Raw genomic sequence first — 23691 nt, 5'->3', positions numbered from 1 at the left:
AAACCCAAAGATATCCAATCATGTTTGAGAAGCTGAGATCGACACATGGGGAATGTTTGCTTGAAAAATGAATCGACTATCAAAGGTTGTTGCTGATTAATTAATCGACTGATTGTTTCAGCTCTAATTCTGTGTGAAGAAATCGGCCTTATAAAACGTGCACACCTACCCACCTGCCTTGTGTTAGTATTGCAATAGTAGAGAAGTGAAATAATTATTTAGTCTTATTTTGAGCGTAGTACTTACAGAAGTCAACAGGAAACGTTATAGTAGCAGCTGATTTGTACGTTATAGATGATAAAAGCTTCAAAACAAATAGTTTTCCTGTCACTTTCTTGCTCGTATCTTTCTGCTGATATTCCACTGGCATGAGCTCTATCACCGTTTCCATTTCTTACTTCATTTCTGCCGCTGACTGCACCGCCCGAGGCCATTTGTTTTAAAGATACCTCTGCATCACAACTCTTCAGGTACAGACAGGAGGGGAAACAATACAACATTACTGTTGTCAGGAAATATATGTTTTGTAAAGCACTTTGTCTCTTGCTGCTGGGAGCGTCGCCAGGCTGCGGGGTTTTTTTGTGCATCATCGTTCTTCCACCTGGTCGTCTGACCTCGCTGCTGTAACTGTGTCGGCTTTAGCTGCTTTTTTTTTATTCTGGGTGGGATGATGCAAAGTGCAAGCAGGGCCAGTCTATTGACATCAGCGTGGGTGTTACAATGTACAATGACACTGATCAGCCCGCTGTGTACCTTAATCTGCAGCTGTGTGCGCGTGTGTGTGTGTGTGTGTGTGAATGTTTCTAAGCCCAATAGAGATGTTAAAGTTGCTCCATGAGATTTAATTTAACACTGAATTCTCGCACGTCTTCCTCCAGTATTTCTCCCCCTCACGTTTTCGTGCCCTGCCTCACAGACAGTCAGCCTTACTCAGCGGTTTTCCAGGCTCATTCATTCCTGTGCTGATCGATAAGGCTGCCTCGCCGTGGCGACGGTTGCTATGGGCAGTGTTTGGGTGTTCACATGCGGGTGCTGCTGGTGGTTTTATTGACGAAGCCATCGATCCAGCGTTGACCTCAAGCGTCAATCTCTGGCCACAGGCTTCAGAGAGTGTGTGTGTGTGTGTGTGGTGTGTGTTAACGAGTGTTTAAAATGAGGGGAACTTATTTCCGTAACATGATACTTTAATTGATCGTTTTGGTCTTTTCCCTATCCACAGGGAAGTCAGAGGTAAAGGCTAGCTTGTAGGGTTCAGTGCCTTGCACAGAGGCACTTCAGCAGAGTACATGTTTACTGATGTGAGATCTTTGACCCTTTAAACTCTTTTAAGGATTCATAACGGGGCTTCAGTCTTTTTCCTTCTGTATGTAAATATATATTTGATCAAAGTCAGTTCACTCCTCATTTCTCAGCTTAGATTCAGAGACTAAAAATTCATAACAGAAAGCCTGTGTCACGAACTGGACGTGGAGTTTGGAAGATGTTGGCATTTTCAAGTCCTGACGGATCCACGCAAACAATGTGTTTTTTGGAGGTTGACCTATACGTCAGAATATCTAGGTCTCCGCTGCGTGACTCTTTTTTTTTTTTCAATCCGTCTCTCACAAGTTGGTCAGTTTAAGGAAAATACGACATTAAATCACCGAAGTTCCAGTTAGCAAAATGCAGTTGGTGCAGAAAAATGATTGTTGATTGACAGGAAATCAATTAACAACAATTCGGATAATCGCTTGAATTTAAATTCATACCAAACATCTGTTGATTCTAGCTTTTTTTTTATGTCACTGTAAATTGAATATATTTGGTTGTCTGGACACCAACAATTATAGTATTATTAAGACATTTAATAAAACGGTAAAGAAAGAAAAAGCTTGATTATTATTATTATTATTCGGATTTCTCAATACTTCAGAAACATCAGAAAATAGTGAAAAATTTCCCTCACAGTTTCCTAGAGATCAAGGGAATGTCTTCAATTTGTGTTTTTGGTCTGAGAGTTTACCATTTAGCAGTTTACTATAATGTAGCTCGGAGAGAATCAGCTAATTTAAGAAGCTGCAACCATGAAATGGCTTTTTTGTTTCCATAAATTAATTAAAAGATGAATTATTTATCAAAACTGTTGTCAGCTCTAAAAGTAATCATTATTTTGCAGTCCTGAATTCAGTCCAAATAGCAGGAAGAAGTGTCAATATGACCTTATCTGAACCGGACTCGTAGCCTGACGTCAGTTAACTTCATACAGCAGCATACATCCAGAACATACATGCACAATACGAACGGTCCGTGGGGTTTTACACCACATGGGACCAGAGAGGTAGAAGATGTAACGGTGGTGAGTGAAGCTTCACTTGGACGACGCAGCCTCCCTCACTGCTGCTCAGCAGACGGCTTGGATTCACTTCCTCACTTCCTGTGAGCGGAGACGTGTGTCTGCTCTGCAGCAGGATTTCATTGGGGGGAGCTAATCTGGAGCGGCCTCCTCTGTCACGGTCCTGATTATTGCTTCAGACTGTGTTTATACATGAATGTCTGACTTTGTGCAGATACGAGTTCTCACACACAACATTGTTGATAAGGAAATCCCAAGTTGCAGTTGGTCTGGGAGCCTGTCACAGAGCATTTAGTGATAGAGACTTGTTGGGGAGGTAGACTTGGAACAGTCTAGTGCTGCGCTCATGTGCTGCCTAAAGGCAAGACAAACACACACACACACACACACACACACACATATATACCCTCTGGTTATTAATCCATTCAACAGAATCTCTTTCAGCCTACATTTAAAACACTCTGATGGAGAGTTTCGTTCATATAAATCACTAAGGTGGCGCGATCTTAACCATCTACGTTAAATTACGTTCAGTACATGCGTCAGTTACATGCAGTTATATACGTTAAACTGCGACAGGGCAAATTTAATTCAGTATTAATTTGATACTACAAATAATAAGTTAACGTGTTAAAGCGAAAACAGGTCAAATATCATCTTGACGTTTGCAAAGGCGTGAGCAATCAGTGATCGTTCTCATGATCGTCGATCACCGATATCACCCTATTAATCACCCTATTAATCACCCTTATAGCTTTTTGAACCTATGAAAATCATTGATGTGCCTCTTTAAGCAGCAGATTTCCTCACATAATGAACTCATCAGGTCTGATTTACAAACAGATTTTCCATTGTGAAGCATGTAACTGGTTATGGACATAATCATATTCACCAAATAAAACCAAGAGGTTCTGAATATAGAAGAATGTCCGTGCGTTGTCATGTGGACTAGTCACCAAGCCAGTCTCTGACCACATCCAGTCCTGTTCTCTTTGTATCTCACTGGTTTCTCTGTCAGTCTCCTGTTCCACCTCCCCAGTTTAAACTGGGAGCAGGGAATCTGGGACACTGAGACACATCACATCCCAGCTTTAATGTGACCTGTCCTGCTGTCCACTCACCCCGCACCAGTACACCCAGTTTGGTGTGTGTGTGTGTGTGTGTGTGTGTTTGTGTGTGTGTGTGTGTGTGTGGGGTCACATGGTTCTGCCGGATGACTTGTTGCAATTGCGCTGAGGCCGACACATTTAATTGTGAGAGACGGGGTCGCAGAGGGGCACGAGGAGGGTTCTCACCACACACACACACACACACACACACACACACACACACACACACACACACAGTAGAGGACTGAATGTAGCTCAGAAACATTGCATTCATTCTGTGGCTGACCTGTTTACTAACCACATTAGCAGAGAATAAAAGAAGGTAGAAGAGACATGAACGTGAAGTTGCTGGTTCAGTAGCCACTAATTTGTGCAGATGTTCAGTAACTTTTGGATTTGACCCTTTTTAATATCTTTTAATAAAAATAAAACTTCTAGGTATAACTGCTTTTTAAAGGACCGTACAGTTGTTTTTGCACGTTTTAACTAAGTGTCGCCAGCTGAAAGATGTGCTATGCTTTCAAGAAGTGTTTTCTGAGGTCACCGTACACCTGACCTTTGACCCCCAAAAATCTAATCAGTTCATCCTTGGATCCTAGTGAATGTTTGTGCCAAATTTGAAGAAGTTCCTTCAAGGCGTTACTGAGATATCATGTTCACGAGAAAAGGATGGACGAACAGCCAGAAAACATTTCTATGCCTCCAGCTCTGTCGCTGACGTGGAGGCATTAAATGAAAATATACGAGTGTAAATGCTCATGGATGGTTCACATACTGATATTTTATACTCTGAAATTAATTAGAACCAACGGGAAGGAGCTAAAAGAAGGAAAAAAAAAAAAAAATCACCAGTATGTTTCTTTAAAACAACTTTAAATCCAGTTTTATGGTCCGACACATCTCACGCTGAGTGAAAACAGATCCTCGCCTCTATCATAACAACCGACTGACTGTTATTTAACACAAGACCCATACAGAAGCACAAAGACATTAATCTCACTTCAAGCATTCATAACCTTTTTTTAAAAGTCAGCACTTGGTGTTCATGATAACCCGTGTGATACACTAAGCAGATAAAAACAAATACCACTAATGAATTGCAAATACTGTTTGACTATCAGGATAGAGAGAGTGTCATTGTGTGTGTGTCATTGTGCCTTCGGCTCTTTTTGTCTCACATGTTTTATTCACCTTCCATTAAAGCGGCTGTTTCGTAACATTTCATCTGCATTCAGAGGTACTGTAGGCGCGCACACACACACACACACGCACACGCACACACGCACTCTACAGACAATGAAGTGACGGAGATCTCCTCTGTCTCTCTCTGTCCTGCTCAGATCACTTCATTATCCAGCCAAAAAAAATGAAAAATACTTCCAAAGAAACCATGACAACAACTCCACAGAGCCGGCTGCAGCTTCTCCAGTAAAAGGGAAAAAAGCTAGAGAGAGGAAGCTGGTCGCTGCTCCTCTCCTCTCCCGCTCCTGTCTCTTATACACATCTGAGAAGCGGGAGCAAGGAGGGGGCATGAGGGGATACAGAGAGTTTAGGATGGAGGAGAAAGGAGGCCAGAAAGAGGCGGGAGATGGTGTTTTGGGGGTTGGGGTTAAAATGAAGCTGTAACTGGAATCATCCCAGCTGAAATTTAAATCATCACCCTCCTCAGTCTGGTTTGAGCGACATCAAACAAAACCCTGTTTTCTCCCGTCTTTTTTTTTTTTTTTTGGGATGACATCAAACACAACACGGCTGCTGTTTTAGTAATTTAGATTTCCACATGGCGCGGAGCGTCGTCACAATCACTTTCCATTTTCTGCTTTGTTCTGCTCCTCGTTCGCTGATGCCTTTTTTTTTTGCGAGCTGACATTTGGCGCGCGACCAAGTGGAGAGCTTCCCGGGCCCGCCGTGCAAAACCAGAGTAATCCCGACTCAGAATAAAACATTAGCTCTTTGTCACTGTGTTGGCTCACTTTCCTGTTTTCATAGCTGTGTGCTCACTGACTGTCAGTCAGTCCTGGGTTTACAGGCCTAGCTGTTACATTACACGGATTTCAAAATGGTTGTTATTAACTCTGCGAGGTGCCAGAGACGGGGCAGAGATGCAAAAACTGTCAGTCATAAAAAATGAGTTGGGACCTTTGAATATTTTCCTGTGGCTTTTAAAAGATTCTGGTTTTCCGGTTTTGCAAAACCCGAAAACAAACAATATTTTGCTAATGCCGTTAATTCACAATATTTTGGTATAAAGGACTGGAAACCTATATTGTTAGTATATCTAAAATAAAGTCTGTAAAAGCATTATTTTCCGCACCTGTTGTTTAACTAGTAGATACATTTTCTGGTTTTGATTCTGAATTATCAATCATTTTAAAAAGTAGATTGTTATTTGTAGTATTTTTAAACACTGGTTGTCAAATTCTTGAATTAAAGGTGACCTCTATCTCTCTATTTGCTCCTGAAGTTCAGTGTATTATTCTTGAGGAGCGCGACTCAGCTCGTGAACACAGACATATAATACCTTTTTCTGGCTCCGGAGGAAGATTTCCAACATTTGGGGGAAAAAAAAAAAAAAAAAAGATGTCATCAGGGTAATCTCAGTTTAGCTTATAAAAATCATAGCTTTAATATTCACACATGATATCCTATTTTTCATGTTCTCCATTTTACAAGTCATTTTAATATCCCTCATATTCTCTGTGCATATGATTTCACTGCGATGGAGAACACATGAACAAAGTGAACTAACGAGAGACGTGTTATAAATGACAGTCTGCTTTTAGGCTTTTGTGCAAAACAATACGTCAATCTGCAGCAGGTGTCACAGCACACTCAATAGAACCCTCTATTAAGGCTCTATTGTGCTGCTGCCTTTAATTCATTTACATTAGCGAGTGACCCAATAACCCACGTAATTATATGTTCTCCTTCCAGCGTTATTCAGAGCATCCATAAGCTTTGATTCTTCATTCACACATGAGCTGCGCTGCGTGTGCTAATTAGCCTGCGTGTTTTACACAGTGCTGCATTATCAGAGAAAGCGCAGGACGTGGGGATGTATGTGAAACGGTAGAAACGCTTGTCACTGATGTCACCTCCACTCCTAAAGGAATCATATGTGTTTCAGAAAATGCTCTTAATGATTTGGTGCTAGACTCTAAAGAGCAATGAGAGACTGTATATTCTGTATTGCATGCACTGGGGAGCAGCCAGCTAGCGTTGGCATGAGCACTAAATGGAATTGGTTTGCTGACCATGTGGTGGTTTATATTTGTTTATGCAATAGTTCACAAAAATCAAAAGCTATACATTTATTTTTAGAGGTACCAGAGTGGTGACCCATTTTTTATACCACTTTTTAAATTTAATTTCAAACATCCATGTAGCTTTTAGTGCAATAAAAGCGTATTTATTTTACCTTCAGTATAACTAGGAACACTCCAGTTCTCACTGTGTTGCTATACTGATAAAGCTAGCTAGCACTTGCAATATAAAACTTTAATTAGTGCAGCTAGCATGCTAGTATTGTCATGTGAAACCTTAAGTTGTGGGTTATCTTTACTAGGTTTTATTCTCCTTTACATATTTCCATAGAATTGGATCTAATTTTTCTAGTTATCGTGTTTACAACCAGCACAGGAGTCAGATGTAGTAAATACATGATTGGGCGTGTAGCTAGTTTAAGGCCGGCTAGCATGTTTAAGGCAGCTAGCATGCTGGTTTTTACATGTAAAATCTTTGATCCTTTTTATTTTTAACCCCATCCAATATTGGGACAACACTCTTAAATGTTTATATGTGATCTTTGTGTTGAGGTTCACTTTCATTCCAGACTGCCATTCAGAGAAGCGACCATGCAGCACATCTTCTCTAAGCTGCACATTGCCCCTTGGAAGATATATGCTTGCATATAGTGTGTCACATTAGCTTTCATGCTCATTTTTGATAACAGTGTACACCACCAGTGAGCTGTTGCATTAATGGGAATATAATTTGGTCCCTCATGCAGTATATCATCTAATTATATCATCGTAAAGAATCAGGGGTTGTCATTTCCGTTAGTTACTGTAGAAAGCTAATTAGCTGTGATTATTCGGGTCCCTCCTATGGAGCAGAAGAAGTGGCGGGGTGGAGGGCGGGTTGCTAACCTTTCTCAGAACAGACTGAGGCAGACTTAGCTCAGTGTAGCACAGTAGGAGAGGTGTGTGTATGTGTGCATGATCATATATGTGTGTGTGTGTGTGTGTGTGTGCTTAAGTATATGGCCGAGCAGACGGCGCAGTAATAGCATTAGCCCAACCACCCGCAGGAATGATGAGTTTGGTGAAGGACAGTAATTAATACTGTCTCCCACAAATGCACATTCCCATATATAAAGCAATTCCTGAGAAATGTCAGAAAAGATTTACCTTCTGTTTAATTATATGCCAGAAATGCATTAAATATAGTGCAAAGTAGGTCACTGCATTTCTGACTGGAGTTTGAAACCAGACGGTCTTTTAGTGTGCTCCCCGGGGAGATGTTTGGGTGCAACAGCCAAACTGGGGGCGATGTTTGGTCCAACATCTCAGCACCTCCTCACAAACAGGCTGCAGTCAGCTTTGGATCAGAAGGATAAAGTCTTATCTGATTACGGCTGTAATTATACCCAGAGCCATCAAAACATGAAGAGGAGGAGGAGGAGGGGAGGATGTGAGGAAGAGTAGGAAGGAAGTGTCTACTAGAGAAGTGTGTCAAACAGCCGTGACCAAAAGGTGAACTTTGGATGGCTTCCCAGACAAGCACATTAGTCTTGTCATGGTGGAACCTGCCTGCAGTGGGTGTCAAAGTGCCCTTGTGGTAAGAAAGTTGCAGCTCAGTCACTGGAAGTCATCAGAGTAAAATGCACGTCAGAACATGCACAAACAAGATAATTCAATTAATTATACTGTATATTATAATATGTTTTAATATACTGTGTTTGACAAACCATTATAGATAGGCCTGTATTATAATAAACCTCAACCACACATTTTCACAAACTACAAAACAACAGAGCTGCAGTGAGCTTCCATTTTCCTGTTTTATCGAAGGAACTTCAGGAAATTCGTAAAAACCTTTTAAGGAGGAATTTCCTGGCAACAGGGATGTTTTTAAGCGAAATTTTGTTAGCTTTGGACGGAGCTAGGCTAGCTGTTTCCCTCGGTTTCCAGTCTTTAAGCTAAGCTAAGCTAAGCAGCTGCTGGCTGTAGCTTCATATCTCCTGGACAGACATGGGAGTGGTATCGATCTTCCCATCTAAATCTGGGCAAAAACATCAATAAGTGCGTTTCCTCAAATGTCTAGATATTCCTTTAAGAAAGGACTGAAACTCTCCCTCACCTTATCTTTCGAGATGCTAGCATACAGCGGCTAACAGTCTTTGACGGGATAACTCATGCGGCTGCAACTTTTCTCTGCAGTGTCCTCAAACTATTTCATCTTGTCATGAATGTTTGATCTGAAGTGGCCTCTCAGAGTTTGACTTCCTTTACTGTTAGACGACTTCCTGCGTTGCTATTTCAGTGCTGCGCCCTATACTCTCCTGTGTTGTATGAGTGCAGGTGTCAGACTGTATAATAAATCCTCCGGAGACCTACTTAGAGTTTAAAGTTTCTGCTTTTCGTTTTCACACGGTTGTCCATCCTCTCTCTCTCTCCTCCCTTTATGTAACTCTTTACTGTCTCTCTCTCCCCATCGCTCCCTGTCCCCTTCTTCTCTCCGTCTCTTTCATACTATTTTCGGAGTCGCTCCGAGTTCCACTTTTGAGCAGCGGAGCGGATTCCTCAGCACGTTGCTATGACGACGTTCCCATGGCTCCACGACACACTTTTTTTTTTTTTTTTTGCTCCACTCCATCTTCCTTCTTGTCATCTTGTTAATTTTCTTCTTCCCTCTGTGTCCTCAAAAAGTCTTCAAATGCCTTAAATAGTGTAATCCAAGCCAATGCACCCTCAAACACATCACTTTCTGCTTTAGAGGTCTGAAATGTTGCTGTTGCAGATTTAACTGACTTTATTTATTGTGAAAATGATTTTATATTTATTATAGATAGCATTTAAAAAAGGGGCATCATGAATACGGATGTAAATTAGCTTTTTTGCTACAATTCGTCATGTTTACATCAGGCATTTTGTGCTGATTCTCATTAACATGCATTGTTGCTTTCAAATTAATTAACAATTCATCCTCCATGTTATTTATTTTGCTTCCTCCCCTCTTCATTTGGAGAATAAACACTCCAGAACACTGAAGCTTAGTTTTTATGAGTTGAATGCCATCTGCAAATCATCAACAGTTTTATGTTTGTTAACCTATAAACTCAGTTTAAGGGATCACAAAGATAACACATTGTTTTTGTTTAACAGCCAACACCTCAGGTGTATCCACACCCACACATGGCTCCGCCCAAGACCAGGATAAAACCATATTAGACCCAAGAGATCCAGAGAGAGAGAGAGACAGACAGAGAGAGAGAGAGAGTATGGAGGGGACATGCAGACTAATGACATGAAGGTGATAAATTATGGCAAATGAAGAGCATGAGTTAGTCATTCGAGAGCACATATTATTAAATCAAGAGCATTTCATGGACTTCTCTGTGCATAATGTAGCATCTCTATCCAGGATCACTGTCTGAGCAGGATGTCTGTGTGTAAAGAATGACTGAAAATTGCAGCAGAGCTCTTGCGATGAATGTTTTTTGTATTCCTTTGTCTCTAGTGGGAGTGGTGTAGCACATTAGGCTGATGTGACTTTACCCTGCAGCTGACCTGAATGGGCTTGTGTGAAAAGACTAAGTGCCTTTGGGTCAAAATGCAGTGTGTGTGTGTGTGTGTGTGTGTGCATGCGTGCGTGAGTGAGTGAGTATGTTTCTGTGAAGTGTGTGTCAGAGAAAGGGGAAGCTCTGCATCATTTCATGCATGTGAACCTACATCACAAACCCAGACTAAGTGGCCTCAACAAATCACCAGCATTTCTCTCTCTCTCTCTCTCTCTAAAACACACACACAAACACACACACACACACACACACACACACACCGCTGTTATCTCGCACTGAGCACACACTCACCAACAAAAACACACACACACACTCTCAGATCACGGGGAGATGGGGGAATACCCACTCGGTGATGGACACTGGGAAGAGATATTCACCCGTACTGATTTATTAATGAAACCAGGCAGATATGGAGAGAAGGTCTAGAGCGAGAATATTGACAGGAAAGTGGGGGGAAAAAAAGAGGAATGGGGAAGGGAGGGGTCAGACAGATGAGACAAATAAGAGATGAAGAGCAGCTATTGAAGCGGCGATGGAGGATGAGCTGGAGTATGTATGTATTATTAAACAGCCGGGGTGTTAGATTATTTACAACAGCTGGAGGAGGGGGGTCGATAAAGGCTCACTCACTCACTCACACACTCACACACACACACACACGTGCACACACACACACATGCTCAGGGAAGCTCGATCAGTCTTAAGACAAGCCGGCACAATCTGAGGTGGTTTGTGTAATTGGATGTCAGAAGCTATTAGAGGGAGGAAGAGCAGGAGAGCGCGTGAGAAAGACGTAAAGAGGACAAACGAGTCACTTTTTATTGAAGTTGGCATGTGTGGTTCAGTCTGGACAAACAAATTAAGGAGCACGTGAACACACACACACACACACACACACACACACACACACACACACACAAACACAGACACAGGTATTTTGTGTCTGAAAAGTGTGTCATTCAGCTTCAGATTGATGTGACTCACAGGTACAAGTATCTCTTTTATTATTAAGATTCAGTGTTCACACACACACACACACACACACACATTCTGGCAGTGAGTTCTTGTGTTTTTGTTTACCTCCTCCTTTGTCTCGGCTTCAGTCCTCACTCTTCATCCCGGAAATATTAGTTGTGCCAATGATTATATTAGAAGCGTGGGAGAGTGTGAGAACAGTACGTTTCCAGAGCACTGACCTGGGAAAACACACACACACACACACACACACACACACACACACCTCCCACATGCACATATGCACACACTCTTTCCCGTGCACATATTCAGGACACACACACTTTTTAATTGTGGGACAGACACACGTGCCACATGCACACACTCACTCACACACTCTTGCACACAAAATCACGGCCCAAAAATAACAAGCGTGTCCCACATAGAGAGTTGACTCCAAACTGAGAGGAGCTGAGCAGCTTCCCCTCACGTGTTCGCCTCTCACTCACTTTTATCCAACTGCTCTTCCTCACTTTTTCTTTGTGATGCAAAGATCAGGGCAAAATGAATGTACAGTTACTGCTGAATCTACTTTGACTGGCTGTTCTGTGATTTGATGAGCACCGCACAGAGACTCTGTTACGCTATCTGCCAAATCATTTTCTTCCTTCTACTGTATTTTAAGGCTCCTGTTTTCCTCCCACTCAGAGAAGTCACACAATTTCCACAACCCTCCAAATATTGTGAAATCTTTTCTGTGTGAGAAGATAAAACGTTTCACAACACTTGGACTAAAAATATGTTAAAACTTACACAATTCAGGTCAAAAGTTGTAGAGTCCAATCCCAAAGTTGCACACGTCAACGAAAAAAATGCACACTAAACACAAACATTGTGCACTTTAAGCAAAAAGTGCGTACTTCAAACCATAAGGTATGTACTGCAACCCAGAAATATCTTAATGTGACAAAAACATTTCACAAAAAAACGGAAAAATTGCGCAATCCAACCCAGAAGTTGTACACTTTAACCTAAAATATGCACACTACTCTTAAAGCTAAAAAATATCTTTTATTTAACCTTAAAATTTGACTATTCATCCCCACAGTTGCACACAGTAACCTCAGAGATGGGCAGATTAATCCAATGGTTTTCATTCTTTTAGCAGATGCTTTCCTCCGAAGCAGCCTATAATATGCAATGTATAATATATCGTATATAAGAAACAGTTAGGTACCAGGTGGATTATTGTGGTCAGCAGCCATTCTGTAGTGTTTGCTGCTTTGTTTCTGAATGTTTATCAAACAATAAAGTTAATATTTAATAACATTAAAGCAGGTTAAGCTCCAGGCCATCATCTGCCTCATTTGAAAGCCGTTTCTTTTTTTTATCCATCCATTATGTTTCCATTTTTCTGAGAACTTCTCTTTCACTCAGCTCGATAACTCCTGCCTCACATTATATGGCAGACTGGATCTATATGTAGCTCCTCCCCTGTGGCACAGCCGCTCTCTCATACACTGACACCGTCTTTCTCTTGTTTCACACTGGCTTATAACTCTTTCACCCCCTTATTCTTTCTTTCTTTCAATCTGTCTTCTCTTTCATCCTCTCACCTTCTGTCGCTTTTCTCTTTCTCTTTCTCTCTCCGTCTCCCTCTCTCCGTCCCTTGTGGTCTCTTTGGCTACCGTTGCGGCTCGTTAGCACCGTTTAGAAACCTCTTTCCGGCTCATTTGGCTCTTGGCTCATCCCAGCCGCATTGACATTAAGCAGCGTGATGAGCGACTGCGCCCCACGGCGGACATGACACTGTCATCTCCATCAAGACTCGCAGCTGAACACCAGCCCCTTTTTTTCCTCAGCTTTCTCTCTTATCTGTCAGTGTGGAGCTGTAACGTTTGCTAATGTACTTATTTTCCGCAGGGAGTTTAAATAATGAGCTGCAGCAGAATTCAGTCGAGACGCTTCAGACACAGTTTTGCGGAAGTCGGAACATAGTTTGGATGTAATGTCATAAAACGCTACAGGTTCCATCATCTCTCTGTCCTCTCTGTCGCTTCCTCAGGCGTAGACCAGCATGCCGTTGGTGAAGAGGAACATCGAGCCCAGGCACCTGTGCCGTGGGGCGCTGCCAGATGGGGTGACCAGTGAGTTGGAGTGTGTCACCAACAGCACCCTGGCAGCCATCATCAAACAACTGGGCAGTCTGAGTGAGTATACAGCACATACACTGCAATTCTTAAAATCATATAAGAGTTGTTGGACAAAATGCCAGAATCTCTGACGGACAAGCACAACCATGACCAGCTAGTGAGTTAGCAGTTAGTTCGCTAGCTACAGCAGTTAACCCACTAATCCTGCAGCTAATCACTACACCACAAAGTTTTGAGTATTAACTATTTTGCAGAATAATTTATTTGTCTCACTTTCTGCTGTGACTAGACCTTAAGAGCCCTAGGCAGCCATGCTAGTGACAGTGAGGCAGAGTGGGGCTTTGAGCTAAATGCTAACGGGCGCATGCTAAAGTTCTCACGAAGACAATGTGTTCAGATAGTGTTCCCTACCTTAGTTTAGCATACTAGCATGGTAGCATTTGCTACTCCAGTGTGCGGATATTGTTTCACTTTTTACCACAACATTTGCTTCTGACGAACAAACATGGCTACCACAGAGCCACACCAACAAACATGGCTAAAAACACACATTTACACTGAGCCATGAGAAAATTATCGTTATAACTACCTGGACAGAAACCCCAAGAAAAAAAGAAAGTCCTGCACATTAGCACAATGGATCTCACACTCGCATCCACGTCTGACAACCTCTCAATTTGCTGTGAGCAATGAGATCTCATTCTGTCTCCCTTTTGCATTTTAAGTGCAGTCACACCTAAAACTAATGAATTCAGAGCTACGTTCCCGCAGACACATCACTCAAGACGTGTGAAGTGTTCGGTGTGAACTAGGCCATGTCTGCACAGGCTGATTAGATGGATATCAGCAGTTGCTGATCAGTATTAAGTGGAGTTGACAAGGTGTTGGATGGAGCCTGTTAAAAAATGTGGAAAAGGTTGAATCCAAGGGGAAATTTTATTGATACAATAACACACACACGCACGGACGCACACATACGAACACGTTGCAAAAGTGCTCACTGTGACTCAGCTGTAAAAATTGACCTGCAGTGAAAACACGCTATGAGTCAGTATTCAGCAGTTAGCAGGGTCCAGAGCCTTCCCGCTTAATGCATCCTTAACTTCCCTTCGACGCTCGGATATTATCACCGTACACATCTCATAGGAAACCTGTGCAGGCGATTCATATGTGTGAAGGCACATAATCCCAGCTGATGATAGCTATGTTTCAGAGGAGAGATCAAGCTACGGCAGGAAAGAGGTCGTTCAGTGGGAATGTGGGGAGAAAAAATAAAAAAGCAGCTATTTAAATTTGATTAACAGTCAGCAGCTAAATTGAATTCAGTGACAGCTCAGTGCGAATGAGTGAGTGCTCTGCCTCTGCTCCATCTGTCATGTTGTGGGCTGAGAGGAAGAGAAAGGGAAGAGAGGAAAAGAGAAAGAGAGGCATTGAGGGCGTGCAGCAGGTGTTTGTGTATATGAGTGTGTGTTTCGTTCGGTTTGGAGGTGGCGGCGTCATTGAGGGAGGCTGCATTTCTGTATCTGTAAATACATTTAAATATTTGTACCTCCTAACTCTGTCCTGCTTACACACACACACACACACACACACACACACACAACACACACACATGCTCTCTCACAGATAGAAAGGACCTCTTAAGTATTCAGTCCAACAGGTGCACGGCAGGAGGAAGCCTGTCCTGCTGAGACAGACAGAGGGGGGAGGAAGAGGAGGAGGAAGCACGTCGGCTGACCTCCATCTCCATGAATTTCTTTCCATAGATCTCCTCTGTTTTGTCGGGCTATTTTTAGACACTTTTTTATTTGGCCTGTGTCACACTGAGAACGGTGGAAGTCATAATAATTTGTGCAGCCCGCATAAAACCCACATTCCTGCTGTTGAACCTGCCCAAGAGAGCAGTTTCACTTCCAAGTAAAAGTCATTATTCTGGACAAAAGGCAGCTGCTGGACCTGCCTCCCTCTGCAAACAGAAGGCCGGTCTGAATAATGTAAGAACGGTTTCTTATTGAGATTCAAACATGAATGTGGCAGGAAGCTGTGGCGTGTGAGGAAGGTAACTATTCTCCCGTTCCCGTCCACACCAACGTTTCATGCCTCATCAGAATGAACTTAAAGGTTCGCTGTTTAGTTTAGCAATGATTTAATAAGCGGATCCACGTTTTGTTTGTATCTCATGCACGTACATCTTGGTACCTACAGGGATGCACATGTACGTGCACATGTACGTGGACAAGGACGTGGTGATCCTGTGCACATCTGTGCCAACAGCTTCATGCACCTTCACAGTTTGTGCTGCCAGCAACCATGGCAACGTGCCAGCAAGGACGAGGAAGAAGAATTAAAGCTGATTCAAACATGGATTTTAAAACAATATCTAAAAATCAACTTTAGAGTTGAAAAGACGAGTTGATTGATTGATTAGTTGAGCAACATACATTTAATAAGCTTCTGCACAGGATGCTGCTATCAGCTTCTTCAATGTGAGAATTTTGCTCCTCACTCTGTCGTCTTGGTGTCTGGAGAGTTGTGATGGGCAGTTTTCACTAAAGCACGAACAGAACGATTTAATGATAAGAAAGTGATCAGCAGATTAATCGATAATGAAAATAATTGTTGGCTTTTGAGGATGGAAATGTCTCGATATATATTTGTTAGGCTTCAAGGATACACACAATACAAACACCTGACACCATAACGAGGGATGGGTATAGTTAGGATTTTAACGGTACTACTACTTTTATCGATACTTCTTATTGATCCGTTACTCATAAGAGGAAAAAAAGAAATAAAGATCAGAATTAACGTCGGAGCTTATCGATCCTCTGGTCTTTCAAAATTTGCCAGGTTTCGGCACCAACACCTGACCATAACTGTGGATGACATGCAGCAAAGGGCAATTATCGTGAATGGTTAACGTCTGAAAAATTCAAATAAAGTAGATACCACAGCGTCTCTCAATTGTGGCCGATAGAAAGTGTCACAATTGAATTGCAACAGGCTGGGAAACATCTTTCAGTGTGACTTCGCCGTGCTGCTTCTCCTCAGCAGCGAATATGAAATGCTGAGATGCGAAGCAGAGCTCAGCTGGTGAATGTGAAAGTGTGAATTTTGGGATGAAAGAGAAATGATCTCCAGACTGATGGGAAAACAAGTGACAATATCAGACCTAACCGTGTGTGTGTGTGTGTGTGTGTGTGTGTGTGTGTTGCCGTGCAGGTCGCCATGCAGAGGACATCTTCGGAGAACTGTTCAATGAAGCCAACAGCTTCTACCTGAGGATGAGCAGCCTGCAGGAGAGAGTGGACCAGCTGGCTGTGAAAGTCACCCAGCTCGACTCCACTGTGGAGGAAGGTAGGGGCTGTGTGTGTGTGTGTGTGTGTGTGTGTGTGTGTGTGTGTGTGTGTGTACACAACAACCTGTTCCACTCTTTGTTTGATTTCTGTCTGCTTCATCCTTATGTCTCTATCTCTCCCTCCTTCCTTCTCTCCCTCCCACTTTCCTCCCTCTCTCCATCATTCTCTCATTTTGCTTTCTTTTATTTCTCCTCTTTTTTTCACCCCTTTTACGTCTTTTTCTCCACTCCTCTCACGCTCTTTTTTTTTCCACTTCCATTTTCTCCCTCCTTCCTCTTATGTCCCCCATTCTCTCCATTCATACTCTCTCTCTCTTGCTTCCTTTCTTTTCATTCCCTTCTCTCATGCTATCTTCTTCTCTCCCTCTCTCCTGTCTCTCTTTCTTTCTGCCTCCTATTATTTCCTTTCCTTTTCTCTAATTCCTTCACTCTCTCCCCCTTTCATGCCTTTTTATCTTCCTCGCCTCTCTCTCCCTCCCTCCTCTTTTTTATTTTTCTCTATTCTCTTTATCCTCTCTCCTCCTTTCTTTCTCTATTGCTTCCTCCTCATTGTCTCCCTCTTTCTCTCTTTCAAACTCTCTCACACTTTCTTTCATACCCTCTTCTGTCCTCCCTTCCTCCAGTGTTTCCTTTTCTCTCTCCCTCTCTCCCCTCCTCCCGTTCCCTCCCTCCCTCTCTCCCTCCCTCCCTCTCTCCTGGCTGATACTGCCTAGTCATTCTGCAGCACACAGAGCAGCACAGACGAGGATGAAAAGCAAAAGCTCAGCAGTCCTCCGTCTCATCCTCCTCTTCCTCTCCCTCCTCTCTTTGTCTCCCACTCCTCCTCCTCCTCCCCCGCTCAAACTCTTTCATCTCCTCTCTCTTCCTCTGTCTATCTCCATGCCTCCTCCTCCTCCTCCTCCCCCGCTCAAACTCTTTCATCTCCTCTCTCTTCCTCTGTCTATCTCCATGCCTCCTCCTCCTCCTCCCACACACAAACCTTTCGTCTATCCTTCTTTTCCTACCACGCAGCCACTCATCTGTTCCTCACCTCACTCCTCCTCACTTCTCCTCTTTCCACCACCTTTTCATCCCTCACTCCTTCCATCTCCTTGTTTCCCTCCGTCAGTATTCTCCAAGCTGACAGGATGAGCGACAGCATGAATGTTTCATGATAGAAAGAATGAAATAATGAAAAAAGAGAGGAGGTTAGAAATGAAGAAGGGGACAATAATGAAGGTAGGGAGGAAGGAAGCAAGGAACTGTTACAGGAAATGTAAGGGAGGATTGAATATATAACATAATATAATTTTATGTTTTATTCTAAATGATAGTCCTCATTATGTTACAACAGCTTTAAAATATTCAAAGAATTGTAAAAATTTAACATCATAACTATAAAATGTGAAAGTACTTGAATAAATCAATTCATGAGTATCAAAAGTTACAATGTAAAAATGATTTTAATGTATTTTCTGGTCATGTGTTTCTGTCATACAGCAACAAATAATCAGGAATTTTTTCAGAAAATCAGAAATAATCAGCAGCAAAATAAAAACTATCACTGGTGTCCGTTCTGTCCTGTGTAAAGTCACAATAAGCTCAGTCCATAATTAGGCTTAACTCTGTCGTCTGTGCTTGCTGCTGCTCAGGAACTCAAACGGACGTGAACTAGTAAGACTCAAGTTGATGTGAATGTGGAGAGACTGCACGTTGTTTCGCTTTTGCATGCTGGGGAGAGAGGGGAGAAGATCGCGAGAAATAGAATCGCATTATCACACTCTGTTCATGGGAAAATAACGACGCAGAGCAACATCGTGCTCTACGTGTCCAACTGAATCTGCACGAAGGAGCTCTTCAAGCTCGGCCACTCGTTTCATACGCGCACATTTACTTGGGTTTTACTAATGAGCTTCTTCCTGTAAAGCTGCACTCATGTCACTGGTTAAGTCAGGCCACTGTAAACCATGTAAGTCCCTTAATTAGACTGTTTATGTTGATGACGTTAATCTGGTTATTAGCAGAAGTCAACATATTTGTACGCATGTAAATGTGCAGAGAGGAAGATGGATGTTAAAGTCAGAGGGTAACACAGATTAGAGGCAGAACACAAGGAGAGAGAGAGAGGGTGTGTGTGTGTGAGTGAGAGAGAGAGAGCGAGAGAGAGAGAGAGCTAGAGGTCTCTTTGAAGATGTGTCTGAATGAAAGTTGCATTAGCTGCTAGTTTTGTGGATTATTCATTTGGCCGCAGGGACAGAAGCTTAGGAGGGAATGATCAAACACCGAGCAGACAGGAGTGTGCTCTGACTGCACAATCTGCACGCACGCACGCACATGCATGCACACACACACACAAACACACACGCGTGTGCAAGCAGATCAAATAGTCAATCACTCTTAAGTGTTTCAGGAATAAGTCTTTGCAGTCGGACGTTAAATCTAACACACTCTCTTTCTTTTTGACCTTGTTGATGCTGTTGATAACTTAGACACACACATACACACACACACACACACACACACATACACATGCAGGCACATACACGACACAGGCGGTCAAGCAAATCACTGGTCAGAACATATCTCACACTGACACGGTTTAACCTTATTATATATTGGACTGATGTGTGTGTGTGTGTGTGTGTGCGTGTGCGTGATTTTGTGTGTGTGTGTGTGTAGCCATCTGGTAGATCCTGGATAGCATTGCAGCTGTGTTAAATCTCCTCTGGGGTTAAGGGATTGACACACATACATGTATTTCCTCTGTCTCTCACTCTCTCTTTCTTTCTCCACACACACACACACACACACACACACACACACACACACACAGGTTCCTGTTATACGTGTACAAATCACATTATCACACAGTCCTACATGCTGCATAACACAGAGACTTTATGAGTACCAACCACACACACACACACAAACACACACACAGACACATCCTCTATATTGCTCTGTTACATCCACACATACAGTAAGCCCACTCACACCCCTCCCCTACAGCTTTGTGTGTGTGTGTGTGTGATGTTTGTTAAGCTGATGCAACAAGCTCTAAAACTAATCTGTCCCTGCTGTCCTATTATCACCTACTGTATGTGTGTGTATGTGTGTGTGTGTGTGTGTGTTTGTATGCATATGTATCAGAGTGTCGCAGTATGGAGGCTGTCTCTAGTATCTATACTGTGTGTGTACACAAGTGCAGATGCTGTTATCACAGGGCTTTACAAGCATATGACATGTCTTTATTTTCTGTCTCATATTTTATAAGAAAATTAATTAATACAAAACTGTGTTAAATCAGGAATCATTTTTTGTCTAAATTTCAAACTTTTCCTCGTGATTTTTCATCTGCGGTACTTCAGCCTCTGCCGGCAGTTTCCCCACATTCCCAGAATGCCTTTCAACAAAATCCATAAAACCCATAAATCACAGGGTCAAAGCCACACACACACCAGAGTGACTCTGAGGGTGTGTGAGTGCTCGAAACTGCCATAAGCAAGTGTTTAATAGCCTCTGTGTACGCAGCAAACAACACATGCTGTTTTATTTGTGGAGAGCGGTGTTTGGGGGGGAATGGGTAAATTAAGTCTTGACATAATTAATCATTTATCTAGCTTTTATTGCATTGGAAACATGGGCGAATGAAGAATAAAAAGAAAGCAGATGAACTGTTTCTTCTTCTGTAAATACAAAGGAAATCCTATGAAAATGCATCTTGTATTTTTGCTCTGGAAAATCAAATTACACTCTCCTCTTACAGCCATAATATCCTTTGTCCAAATGTTATTATAGAAATATCCAAATTATAGCTGCCAGAAATCACCTACAAATTGTCCCAGAAATGCTGTTTTTATTTAATTCTCTTTCTTTGGCCATTTCATTATGACTGAAGCTGAATTCGATGGCACAGTCTTTGTAGTTTAATAGCCGTGTCATGTCTGATTTTATGTCTACTAACAAACAGCACTAATAAAAGATATTCCCCTGCTTTATTCTGGCTAATTCTGACCAGAGGGCAGAGGACGGTGTCGTGCGTTCAGGATTTAGCTGCTAAGCCGACACTTAAAGAGTTAAAACAGCTGTTTTTTTTTAGGGATTATGTCGTCAAACACCAGTGAGGATACACAGTGACTGATTCTGCCCATTTTACCGCATTTAGGCGACTGTAAACACTCATCTAAATCTCTTCCTCCTCTGCTCCCAGTCTCCCTGCAGGACATCAACATGAGGAAGGCCTTTAAGAGCAGCACCATCCAGGACCAGCAGGTGGTGTCGCGGACCTCTGTCCCCAACCCTGTGGTGGAGATGTACCATCGCTGCGATAAACCTCCACCACTTAACATCCTCAGCCCATATAGGTCAGTAGTTTAGCCTAACTGTATCACATTAGTGAACGCAACATTGTGCGTCGTCAGTTTTGGCAGATTATCGGAATAATGGCTTTAAAAAAAAAACAGGAAGTTGGCGCTGTTCTTCCTCAGCAGAGAGAAACGTTTAGCATTAGGGTTCATTGCAATGAAAAAAAAAGTTTGCTAGTGTTTTTCCACTTCATTAAAAACAATTCGAAAAATCAGTTTCTGTAAATTGTGGTGTTCAGTTACCTTCAAATCACCTGCACTAGTGTTGATCTTCTGCAGAGACCACCAAGTACTTGATTGTTATTAGAGGAGAAGAACTGTTGTTTTGTGTTGGTTAAATGTGTGATTTGATCAAATTTCGCCACTAGCGTAGCAGTTTATCACCCATTTAAAGTAAGAGTATGAAAGAAACCATTTATAACAAAACTCACTGAGTTCCAGAGGAACAGAGGCCTGAGGTCACTTCTCACTGGGCTGCATGTTGTTTCTTCATAAATAATCACAAACCAGTCACTTATCTTATTGTAATTCATTCTCTGTTGTCGGGATCCAACACACAAAATCCCTGTGGTGATTAAATTAGTATAATTTTTGTATTAACTCTGGTGTTCAACAAACATTAGCCAGCTAATTATCTGGGTTCATTAGCGATTGAATAAATTAGTATGGACATTTTGTTGCATCTGGGATTAAAACCCTCGCACATCCTGCTCCATTATCTCAATCTGAATGTCTATTATTTGCCCGAATTCACCCGCCATCTTTCCATTCCTCCACCCAGGGACGACAAGAAGGACGCGCTGAAGTTCTACACGGACCCGTCTTACTTCTTCAACCTGTGGAAGGAGAAGATGCTGCAGGCCACCGAGGACAAGCGCAAGGAGAAGAGGCGGCAGAAGGTATGGATGGATGTGTGTGTGTGTGTGTGTGTGTGTGTGTGTGTGTTTTGTGTGTGTGTGTGTGTGTGTTCGTGCTGGTGGAGTCCATTTGTGTGTGAATGTGTGAGCCCAAGTTTGTCACCGTGCACATGCTGTGGGTTGGGTGTGTGCAACAACAGTGCGACAGAACAGTTAAAGAGATTCATCATCTGCTTTAATTTGCTAATCAGTTTTTTTTGTTTGTTTGTTTGTTTTTTTTCCTGGCGAGTTGTGTCTTTTTTATGCTGTTATTTCATTTGATGCATTCCTATTACTGTACTCACCATTTAGCTTTGCTTTGTTGTGTAATTGGTTATTGATACAGCAGCAGCTGGGCGGGCTCATTATCCAGAGACAGAGGGGAATACAACTCTTAACAGTTCATACGTTAATCACATTAATGAAATGAGATGTGAACAATTATGTAAACATATTTATACAAAGGTAAAAAGGAGTCTCTTGTGCTTCAGCCTCTCCACTAATGGAGGGCGGTGTTCTCAGATTAGGACAGGATGCAAATGGGCCACTTCTGAACAACTGAAGCCAAATGAAATACTGGAGCACCGCTGATGCTAAATGATGCTAAAGTTTCATTCCGGTTCAGTCGTTCAGAAGCGGCCAATTCAACTATATTTATACAAAGATGTAGCCTCTGTATAATACTGCAGCTATAACAGTCCAGTTGTGACAGGCGTCCTCACCGCTCACAGTAGGAGAAGCAGCAGTTTTAAATAATGAAAATGAATCGCTGCTTCAGTTTCAGGGTCGTGGTGTTGTATGTGCCGACTCACTGTCACACGATCACGACTTACTGGGACGCTTGAATTGAACTAAGCCATTGCTAATGATATTACTGTTCTGTCAGGTGTGACGAAGACATGGAAGTTTTCAGTGCTTTATAACAAGTGTCATGTAGTTAGCTTAATTAAGGTGTTCAGTCATCCAGTTCCATTTGAAACCTCGGACAGAGTCTTTATTCTCAAATGTAGGTAAAGTTAAAAATGACTAATTATCAGGGACACCTGTGTGGGCCAATCCAGCCACAGATATTTGTTCAGTCCAAGTGAAAGAAAACTGGGGTTTCATAATTTTTATACGTTGTGTCTTTCCCAGCTAACTCAGCTGTGAAGCTCTTTTGAACAGACACTAGGTGTTTATTTCCACCATGCTAATTGGCATCGATGATTAAACGTGTCCGAGCAGTATTTCCCCTTTGGTTAAAAATGCTCCACTTCTCTCCATCAAAGCCCTGAACAGCTGCTGCTGTATGTGTTTGCTGCACCTTTGTCAATATTTCTGTTCTGTTTAATACTGCTCACATTTTTCTGTTCCCTCCCGTCAACCTGGAAACTTTGCAGAACAAAATCCCTGTAAGAACAAAGTAGTTTTCACTCTTGCGAAATAACAGGTTTGAATACCAGAGGAAGTTCAGCTGCAAGAGGATGGATCATCCTTCTCTTACCTTTTCCTCCTCTTCATCTTCCTTTTTTCTAATTGATCTGTAGCATTACCTGGCCTTCAAAGTCACACACCCCACCCTTCCTCCTCTCTCCTCCTCCTCCTCCTCCTCCTGCTCCTCCTCCTCTGCTCAGTCTAACGCACCAGCTTGTCTTTCTCCCATGTTTCCATAGGGCTGTCCGGCCCACCCTGACAGGCCCCACTCCAGACAGGCCCCACCCAGGAGCCCCCTGTCCATCTCTGTAAGACAACCCCGACCCCTAAC

General features: G+C 42.4%; 1 protein-coding gene across 3 annotated transcripts in view; it reads left to right on the top strand.

Annotated features, from left to right (window-relative positions):
• LOC111667122 (actin-binding protein WASF3) overlaps window positions 1–23691 on the top strand; it is a 36568-nt gene that overhangs the window by 4916 nt on the left and 7961 nt on the right. For 2 of the 3 annotated variants that reach the window (XM_023422707.1, XM_023422708.2), the window contains exons 2-6: window positions 13263–13407; window positions 16573–16707; window positions 20898–21051; window positions 21833–21950; window positions 23600–23668. In XM_023422707.1, coding sequence (XP_023278475.1) covers window positions 13275–13407; window positions 16573–16707; window positions 20898–21051; window positions 21833–21950; window positions 23600–23668 — 609 coding nt within the window. In that variant the 5' untranslated portion in view covers window positions 13263–13274. The remainder of the gene's footprint in view (window positions 1–13262; window positions 13408–16572; window positions 16708–20897; window positions 21052–21832; window positions 21951–23599; window positions 23669–23691) is intronic. The other variant, XM_023422709.1, reaches the window with a different exon arrangement.

The sequence above is a fragment of the Seriola lalandi genome, unplaced genomic scaffold (assembly GCF_002814215.2).
Source record: "Seriola lalandi dorsalis isolate HSWRI2012SDOR001 ecotype SW California unplaced genomic scaffold, Sedor1 jcf7180002054684, whole genome shotgun sequence".
NCBI classification, from domain to species: Eukaryota; Metazoa; Chordata; class Actinopteri; order Carangiformes; family Carangidae; genus Seriola; species Seriola lalandi.
This window is presented reverse-complemented; position numbering and strand designations above follow the sequence as displayed.